Source organism: Aureococcus anophagefferens (assembly GCF_000186865.1).
Source record: "Aureococcus anophagefferens unplaced genomic scaffold AURANscaffold_3, whole genome shotgun sequence".
Lineage (NCBI taxonomy): Eukaryota > Pelagophyceae > Pelagomonadales > Pelagomonadaceae > Aureococcus > Aureococcus anophagefferens.
In genome coordinates this window covers 586,390-594,910 of record NW_008705563.1, presented here as the reverse complement: position 1 = coordinate 594,910, position 8,521 = coordinate 586,390, and the positions used below count along the sequence as shown (strand labels likewise).

The window sequence follows — 8,521 nt, the reverse complement described above, 5'->3', positions numbered from 1 at the left end:
CGTCGTCGCCGCAGAGGCCGTGGCCCTGGGCCTTGGCTTTAGCAGCGTCGCCGCCGCCGAGCTGCGCGTTGAGCGACGCGAGGTCCTCGTCGGCGAGGCGCCAGGCGTAGCCGTCGCGCTTGCCCCCGTAGAGGACGGTCGAGTAGCCGTCGGGGCCGGAGGTCTTGGGGTCGATGGCGACGTCGTTCACGAGCTGGCGCGACGGCGGGCTCGTCATGAAGGCGTGGCCGTCGGTGTAGCCGATGGAGAGGGCGAGGGCCACGAGGGTCTGCTTGATGGAGGTTTTCATGATGTTCTTGGGGTGCGTGGTGTGCGTGGTGTGCGTGTGCGAGTTGTGCGATGCGGTGCGCGCGGTGCGTGCGGTGTGTGTTGCGGGGGTGTCGCGGACGACTTGCTGGGTGCTCGGAAAGTTCCGGCTTGTGGATCTCGACTTCGTCGAGGAAGCTTGTGCTTTGCTTTTGAGAGAGCTCCATCACTCTGCGGCAGGAAATCAGGAGGTTGCCGGGAGAATGAGTGGCGATTGACGGTCAAAGACCGGCCTAACGGACCCCCGCTTTGTTCTTCTCAGCATGGTCTTCCTGCAAGTGGGCAGCCTCTTCGCCCTCGCCGGCGTCGTCCGCGCCGCGAACGAGGGCCCCTGCGACATCTTCGAGGCCGCCGCCACCCCCTGCGTGGCGGCCCACTCGACGGTGCGCGCCCTCTACGCGGCCTACGCCGGGCCGCTCTACGAAGTCCGGCGCGCCGACGACAATGCCACGTTCGACGTGATGGCGCGCGCCGGCGTCGCCGACGCGGAGGCCCAGGACGACTTCTGCGGCGCGTCGGACTGCGTCGTGTCCAAGATCTTCGACCAGTCGCCGCGGGGCAACGACCTCGCGCCGGCGCCCGGCGGCGGCTGCGTCCATACCCCCGACGCGCCGGTCAACGCGACGCGCGAGAAGCTCACGCTCGGCGGCCGCAGCGTCTACTCGCTCTACTTCGAGGGCGGCATGGGCTACCGCAACGACAACACGTCCGGCGTCGCCGTCGGCGACGAGCCCGAGACCATCTACATGGTCGCGAGCGGGCGCCGCGCCGCGTCCGACGAGAGGCGCGTCTGTGTGGGCGAGAGTCGCCCCTGGAGGAAATCTTGAGAGTCGCTGCCGGAAGACATCTCGCGATCCACGCTCGCCAGGCGCCACTACAACGACAAGTGCTGCTTCGACTACGGCAACGCCGAGACGGACGACAACGACGAGGGCGCGGGCACGATGGAGGCCGTCTACTTCGGGAACGCGAACGGGGGCCTGAACCACGGCGGCGCGGGCGACGGGCGGCGTCCCGAGTTTCGAGAGATTTCGGCCGGGAGGGCGCCGTTCGGCGACGCGACCCTCGGGAGATCGGACGGTAGGCGACGGCCCGTGGATCATGGCGGACATGGAGAACGCGCTCTGGGGCGCGGACCGCGTCAGGTCCAACGAGTCCACCATCGACCACGACGTCGTCACGGCCGTGGTCAAGGGCGACTCCGGCGCCGCGCCGGGCCACTGGGCCATCAAGGGCGGCGACGCGACCTCCGGCGGCCTCGCCACGTTCTGGGACGGCGCGCGCGCGCCGGGCTACGCGCCCATGAAGAAGCAGGGCGCGCTCCTCCTCGGCGTCGGCGGCGACAACTCGAACCGGGCCGTGGGGACCTTCTACGAGGGCGCCGTCGTCTCGCACTACACGACGGACGCGACGGACGCCGCGGTCCAGGCGAACATCGTCGCCGCGGGCTACGGCAAGTAAAAGAGGGTTCCAAGGGCTGGCTGCGACCGCGCGTGCGTGACGTCGTGCGTGCGGCAAGAGGGCAAATTGCAGTGCTCCATCTGGTGCATCATGCCAGTGAAGATGCCACGGCACCAATCGGCACCGTGCATCCCGAAGCCGCCGAGCTTGGGCGATTCGCCAGGCTCCTCGTCCCATGGCGTCGCAGGTCGACGCCGTCGAGCGGGAGTTCCTGCTCTGCGCGCGCTACGGCGAGCTCGAGGAGATGCTCGAGGAGCTGGCCAAGGGCGCCGACGTCATGGCGCGCGGCGACGGCGGCAACACGGCGCTGCACATGGCCTGCGCCAACGGCCACGAGGCGATCGTCGCGGCGCTGCTCGACCGAGGCGCGGAGCCCTCGGCGACGAACGACTGCGGCAACACGCCGGCGCACTACGCGGCCCAACAGCGCCACGCGCCGTGCCTCAGGCTCATCGTCGCGCGCGAGGGCGCGGACGTTTTACGACAAAACGAGTTCGGGCGGTCGGCGCTCACGGACGCCATCGCGTCGGGCGACGGCGCCGTGGCGACCATCGCGCTGGAGCACGACTCGGCGACGGAGGAGAAGATCATCGCGGGCCTGGCGGCGACGGGTTTGGACCACGTGACGCACTCTCTAAACTTCGCGGCGCCGCCGGTGCGCGTCCGCGAGCTCCAGATCTCCAAGGCCGTCGACGAGACCCTGGGCGACGGCGGCGGCGCCAGCGACCGCACGGGCCTGGGCATCTGGGCCGCGTCGCTCGCGCTGGGCCGCTGGCTCGCGGAGAAGCGCGACGCGTTCGACCGCGCTCGCGTCGTCGAGCTCGGCGGTGGCTGCGGCGTCGGCGGCCTCGCGCTCGCCGCGGCCTGCCCGACCGCGCGCGTCGTCGTGACGGACTGCTTTGCGGAGACGCTCGAGAACGCGGCGCACAACGTCGCGCTCTTCCGCGAGGACCGGCCCGACGAACAAACGCTCGAGCCCTGGTTCGGGTCCACGGCGCGCGTCGCCTCCGCGAAGCTCGACTGGGACGCCGAGCCCGGTGAGACCTGTGACTTCGTCGTCGGCGCGGATTTGGTGTACCACGAGGCCGTCGTCGACAAGCTGGTCAGGACCGTCGTCCGGCTTCAAGCGAAGGAGTTCTGGTACGCGGCGCCGACGAGCGGCCGCGCGGGCGGCGACGCCTTCCTCGCCCGGCTCGAGACCCTGGGCTTCGAGCACGTCGCGCGGGACGCGCCGCCGGCCTACGGCGCGAACGCGCTCGCGGACGGCGACGACGACAAGTTCCTCCTCTACTTCCCCGACGTCGCGACGGCGACCTTCGCGCTCCACCGCTTCGTGCGGCCCTTTAAGTAGTGTCTTCCAAAGAAGAGGCGACGCGCGGGTTGAGCACCGTCGCGTCGACGGCGCTGCCGAGGAGGCACGCGGCCCGCCAGTCGTCGCCGCAGCACGCGAGCGACAGCTTCGCGTGCGCGTGCTCGAAGGCGCGCTTGACGCGCGTCATGGCGAAGGAGTTCTTGCCCACGTCGAGCGACGCGTCGTCCGGGTTCTCCAGCGCCAGCAGCTGGGGCCGCTGCGGGTAGTCCCAGCCCCGCGACCGCTTCGGGAAGTAGGATCCGTGGTGCCGCACGGAGATGCCCGTCGCGCCGTAGTTGAAGTCCCTCCCGTAGAGCTCGAAGAACTCGAGGAGCAGGGCGCCGAGGTTCGGCGCGGACGCCAAATTCGTCGCGCAGTCCGTGCGGTGCCGCATCTGGAGGAACGACACGACCATCATCTGCATCATGAACGAGCCCACGCCGCCCGTGAACGTCTCGTTGAGGCCCCGCTGGGCGAGGAAGAACTTGAGCACGATGACTAAGGGCCGCAGGGGCGGCATGCGGTCCATGAGGCCCCGGACGAGCCGGCCCGTGCGCAGGCCCGACTCGACGTCGAAACTAACGTCGACGGGGATGCCCGTGGCCCGGTCCGCGTACTTGACGATGGGGATGCGCGCCGACTCGACGACCTCCATGTTCGTCGCCGCGTCGCGCTTCGTCAGCTCCGCCGCCAGCGCCCGGAGCCGCCGGGGCCCGGACGCGCCGAAGACGACGACGTCGACGTCGGAAGAGGGTAGACTCAGGCCCGTCAGCGAGCTCCCGAAGACGTGCACCGTCGCCTTGGGCCAGACGCCGGCGACGGCGGCCTCGATGTTCGCGACGGCGGCGTCGCGCCGCCGCGTCTCGCCCGCCGACGGCGCCACGAGCGCGCAAAAGGCCAAGATCTCGTCGTGGAGCTTCGTCAGCGGACTTGTAGCGTCGGCGACGGGGTTGAACAGCGCCGCCTCCCTGTCCGACTTCTCGAGCCAGAGCGTGTCGTCCTTCGCCTCGTCGTCCTCGTATTCGAAGCGCCGGCGCTTGCCCATCGTCCTGTTTCGGCGTCACGCGGCCATCGCCTGGCGGCACTTGTCAATGTCGACCTCAACGTGCAGCGGTCGAAGCACCAGGAGCTCCGCGCGTCGCTGTTTCCACTCGGCACATCCACGTGCAGCGCGCGTCGTCTCGAGAATAACGGTCATGTACAGTGTTACGCGGTCAGCGCGCGCTCAGAGGGGCGAGGCGGAGCACGTCGCGATGGGCGGCGCCTCGAGGTCGCACTCCTTCTCCTTGCAGGCCGCCGGGTAGACGCGGCCGCCGTCGGCGAGCTTCTCCTTGCAGTCCGGCGAGATGCGCTGCGCCTGGACGACGTTGATGAGCGTCGGCTTCGCCCGCGGCGTCGCGTCCGAGTCCCGCGGCGCGGCGCCGCGGCGGCGGCGGCAGCAGAGCCGGCGAAACAGCGCCGCGGCGGCGAGGACGCCCAAAGCCGCGGCGGCGAGGACCGAGGCCTTCGCGGACGACACCTTGGCGGCGTGCGCGTGCGCCTTCTTGACGATCGCCGGGTCCTGTTCCTCGTCGTCGTCGTCCGCGGACGCCGCCGCGGCTTCCTCCGGCTCGTCGGACGCGTCCTCGCGCGGCTCGAAGAGCTCGTCCGCCGGCGGCGCGCGGTCCGGCCGGCCGGCCGAGGGGGCCTCCTCGCGGGGCTCGAAGCGCTCGTCCGCCGGCGGCGCGCGGTCCGGCCGGCCGCGCTCCTCGGCGTCGTCGAAGAGTTCGAAGCACGACGCGAGGTCGGGGTCTTCGCCGTCCGCCTCGGCGCCGTCCTTGAGCTCGGCGAAGTAGGCGAGGCACGCGTCGCCGTCGACGCCGTAGAGCTCGTACTCGAGGGCCTTCTCCTCGCCGAGGACCTTGGCCTCCTTCTCGCGCTTCTTTTCGCCGAACTCCGCGAAGCACCGCTCGACGTCGTCCTTCGGGAATGTGCCGTTCGTCGCCGGGAAGGCGGCCTCGAAGGTCGGGGCGTCCGGCGCGTCCCGCTCCGCGGGCTTGCCCTTGCCCTTGCCGCCGCCCTCGGGCTTCTCGGGCTTGTCGCCGCGCGCGGGCTTGCCGTCGGCCTTGCCGTCGGGCTTGCCGTCGGGCTTGCCCTTCGGGCCGCCGGGCGCGGGGCGGCGTTCCTTGAGCTCCTCGAAGATGGAGAAGCAGGACGCGTTGACCGTGCCGTTCCAGTCCTTGCGCGGCCAGGTGCCGTTCAGGTCCTTGCGAGGCCAGGTGCCGTTCAGGTCCTTGCGCGGCCCGCGCGCGCTGCCCGAGGGCTGCGCGGCGGCGGCGGCGAGGAGGAGAGACGCGACGAGCTTCATGGCGGATGCGGTGGTGGCTGTGGTGGCGGTGGCTGTGGTGGGTGTGGTTCGATTCGGAGGCTGCCCATCTGAGGTCGTCTCGGAGCTGGGGATGGCTGCAAGAAGAGCAGAGCAATTGGGAACTCTCCGGGATCGAGATCTGGAATAGGGGGGGTAAAAAACATCGGCCGAAGCACCGCGCCAAGGACAAGCTCACGCTCGAGTTGGACGAGCTCTGGTCCGCGGTGGAGAAGGGCCTGCGCTCGGTCGAGCAGTGCGACTTCGACGACGTGCGCGCGGCCGGTGTCTGGCCGGAGATAGACCTCAGCCTAGGTCGGGACGCGCGCGCGTTCCCGACCGGCCCGGGGCTCGGGGGCACCGGGCACGGCCATCGAAGGTGCTGAGACGCTCGTTAGCTCGCCGTACGTGTACAGGGACCTCCTCAGGTTCGGCAGCATGCCTTCGCGCAGGTCGAAGAGCTGCGGGCCGCCGCTCCGCGCAGCCACGGCATGGTGCGGCGCCGGGCGAGGTAGCCGCCGGCGATCTCGCCGAGTGCGCCGGCGAAAATCGATGGTAGATGGCGGCAAGCGCGGTGCAACGAGCCCGAGGTGCAGCCTGCGGCAGCCCGACGCGACAGTCTGGACGTCCACTTCTCGCATTTAGCAGATCAGAGTGTGACTGGAGCTGATGAGTGAAGTACGATACCTCAGGCTGACCGTCGCGACACGGCCGCTCTCAAAGCGCCCATCGACCGAGCCATACAGACGGCCTACGGGCGGGCGGACTGGCAACACAGCCTTATCCCGCTACTACTCCCCCCGCGCGCGCTTCTTCGCCTTGCCCCGCGGCGGCGGCGCCTTCTCGGCCGGCTCCTTGGGCGCGTCCGCGGGCGCGACGTCGCCGTCGCCGCCCTCGCCGTGGAGCGTCGTGACGCCGCGGCGCTGGAGCGCGAGCATGACGTCCTTGGTCCGCAGGCACCTCGCCGGCGGCGGCGGCGCGTCGTCGCCCGGCGGCGGCGCCGGCGCCGGCGGGCCCGCGCCGCCGGTCCGCAGCTCCTGCATCTTGGCCGCGTCCGCGACGACGTTCGCGAGGAAGTGGTCCGCGGCCAGCGCGACGACCTTGACCAACGTCGCGTCGCCGGCGCCGCCGCCCTCGCGCAGGTAGTACGCCGCGACGTCCTCCGGGAGCGTCGACTCGTACTCGGCCGCGCGGCCGACGAACGCGGCGAGCTCGCCGAGCGAGCTCGCGGTGAGCGCCTCGTCCTCGGAGCTCGTGGCCGGCGCCGCCTCGATGGGCGCCGCGGTGCGCGCCGTCGCCGGCGCCGGCGCGTCGGGCTTTGGGCGCTCGGCGACGCGAAAATTGACGCTGCGCGCCGCGGCGTCGCGCTCCGTCGCCGACGGCGCCGCGGTCATCACGGTTTTTTCGCGTTCGGCTTCCGCCGCGAAGGCGCTTGTGGACATGGTTGCTAACGTGTGTGTCGCTAGGCGCTCGACAGAGTTTCAGCTGTGTCGCTAGGCGCTCGATGGCATTTCAGCGGCGACCATTGCGCGGCCTGCAGAGCCTCGTCTGTGGCCGGGGGTAAATGGCCAATGGACCAACACGCTCCTCGAGTACGGACGGATCGATCCGCAACAAACGCAGCCGCGGCGACCCGTCCAGGAAGAGCATTAGGCGTGTCAAGCGGCTCGGCGATACCAGGGCTAGTGGTAGGACGCTCCAGGGGCCTCCGACCCCCGGCGAAACAGGGAGAGCTTGGCCGGGGTCTTTTCGAGAGCCGCGCTCGCCATTGCGGCATGTTGGCCGCGGGCGCCACCTAACCGGGCCCCCAAGGTCCAAATACCTCGCGCCCCACCCCACAAGTCGAGCTTCCGGGTGCTGATCCCTTGTACTTTATACCGGGGCATTTTCAGCCGGTGGTATGGCCTCAAAGGAGCGCGCGCCCAGCGGCCCAGTCGTGCCCGTCGAGCACGGCTCTCGCCCCCAGCTGCCGAAGAAAAAGGCCTCAATAGACTTCTACCGCCAGCTTCCGTTCACGCGGCTCAAGGAGAAGACGACTGACCAGTGGCAGTACGCCATCGCCAGCGCTTCGGGCCGATCCGCGCGTTTTTCAGCGTCCGGAATCAAACGAAATTGCAGCGGCCGCGCCACTGCACACGCCAATTTAATTGCAACAAATTACTCACCACCACCTCGTGCAATTGCAACAAGTCACTCCAAAATTCATAGGTCACGACCTTGACGACGGCGCAGCTCGAGGCCGGCAAGTTCGAGGGCGTGACGACGCACGACAAGACGAAGCGCCTCAACGTGCCGACGCCGCAGTTCAAGAGCGTCGAGGACTACGGGTCCTTCGCGGCCAAGGTCGGCGCGCAGCCGCGGGCCTTCCACCGCGCGCGCGTGAACAAGCGGACGACGCTCCTCGCCGGCCGGAGCCTCGGCGGCGACGACGCGGCGGCCGCGGCGCTCGGCACCGCGACGTCGTCGTCCGCGGACAAGGCCGCGGACGAGGACGAGGGCCTCGAGTACGTGCTCGGCGTCGACGACGAGCGCTGGCTCCTCAACGAGCTGCCGACGCTCGTGCGCAAGCGGCTCAGCGGCCAGACGTCCGCGGGCGGCCAGGTCAAGGGCCGGAGCCACAAGAAGGGCGCGGGCCGCGGCACGGGCACGGGCCAGCGGAAGCGGTCCAAGGCGGAGATGGACGCCATCGCCGCCGCGGAGAAGCTCAAGGAGGCCGAGGAGGCGAAGAAGCTCGCCGAGGAGGCGAAGAAGCTCGAGAAGGAGCGCGAGGCGAACGGCGGCGGCACGCGCGCGGCGACGCGCGGCCGGTCCGCGGCCGCGGGCGCCGCGGCGCCGTCGCCGACGCCCATGGACACGTCGCCCGACGGCGCCCCGGCGCCGGCGCCCGCGCCCGCCGTGGAGGCCACCGACGAGAACGTCGAGAAGCACGTGTCGCAGCTCACGGGCGACGTCCTCGAGGCGCTCATCGACTGCCTCGAGATGATCTCGGGCGGCTTCCCGAACCCGACGGCGCGCGCGCAGCAGGCGTCGGACGCGCTCATGTCCAAGAGCCTCACGTG

The 8,521-nt window shown here is 70.4% G+C and overlaps 2 protein-coding genes across 2 annotated transcripts; both read left to right on the top strand.

The window, feature by feature from the left end:
* Nucleotides 1-569: 569 nt before the first annotated feature.
* On the top strand, nt 570-1,767 carry AURANDRAFT_21424 (hypothetical protein; the record flags this gene model as incomplete). The annotated part of the gene is made up of 3 exons (XM_009035811.1): nt 570-1,078; nt 1,175-1,317; nt 1,391-1,767. 3 exons carry the CDS (start codon nt 570-572, stop codon nt 1,765-1,767), a joined length of 1,029 nt encoding a protein of 342 aa, XP_009034059.1.
* Nucleotides 1,768-1,913: 146 nt separating this feature from the next.
* Nucleotides 1,914-3,126, top strand: AURANDRAFT_36302 (hypothetical protein; the record flags this gene model as incomplete). The annotated part of the gene is made up of 2 exons (XM_009035812.1): nt 1,914-2,353; nt 2,555-3,126. The coding sequence occupies 2 exons, from the start codon at nt 1,943-1,945 to the stop codon at nt 3,116-3,118; spliced, it is 975 nt and encodes a 324-aa protein (XP_009034060.1).
* Nucleotides 3,127-8,521: the final 5,395 nt, after the last annotated feature.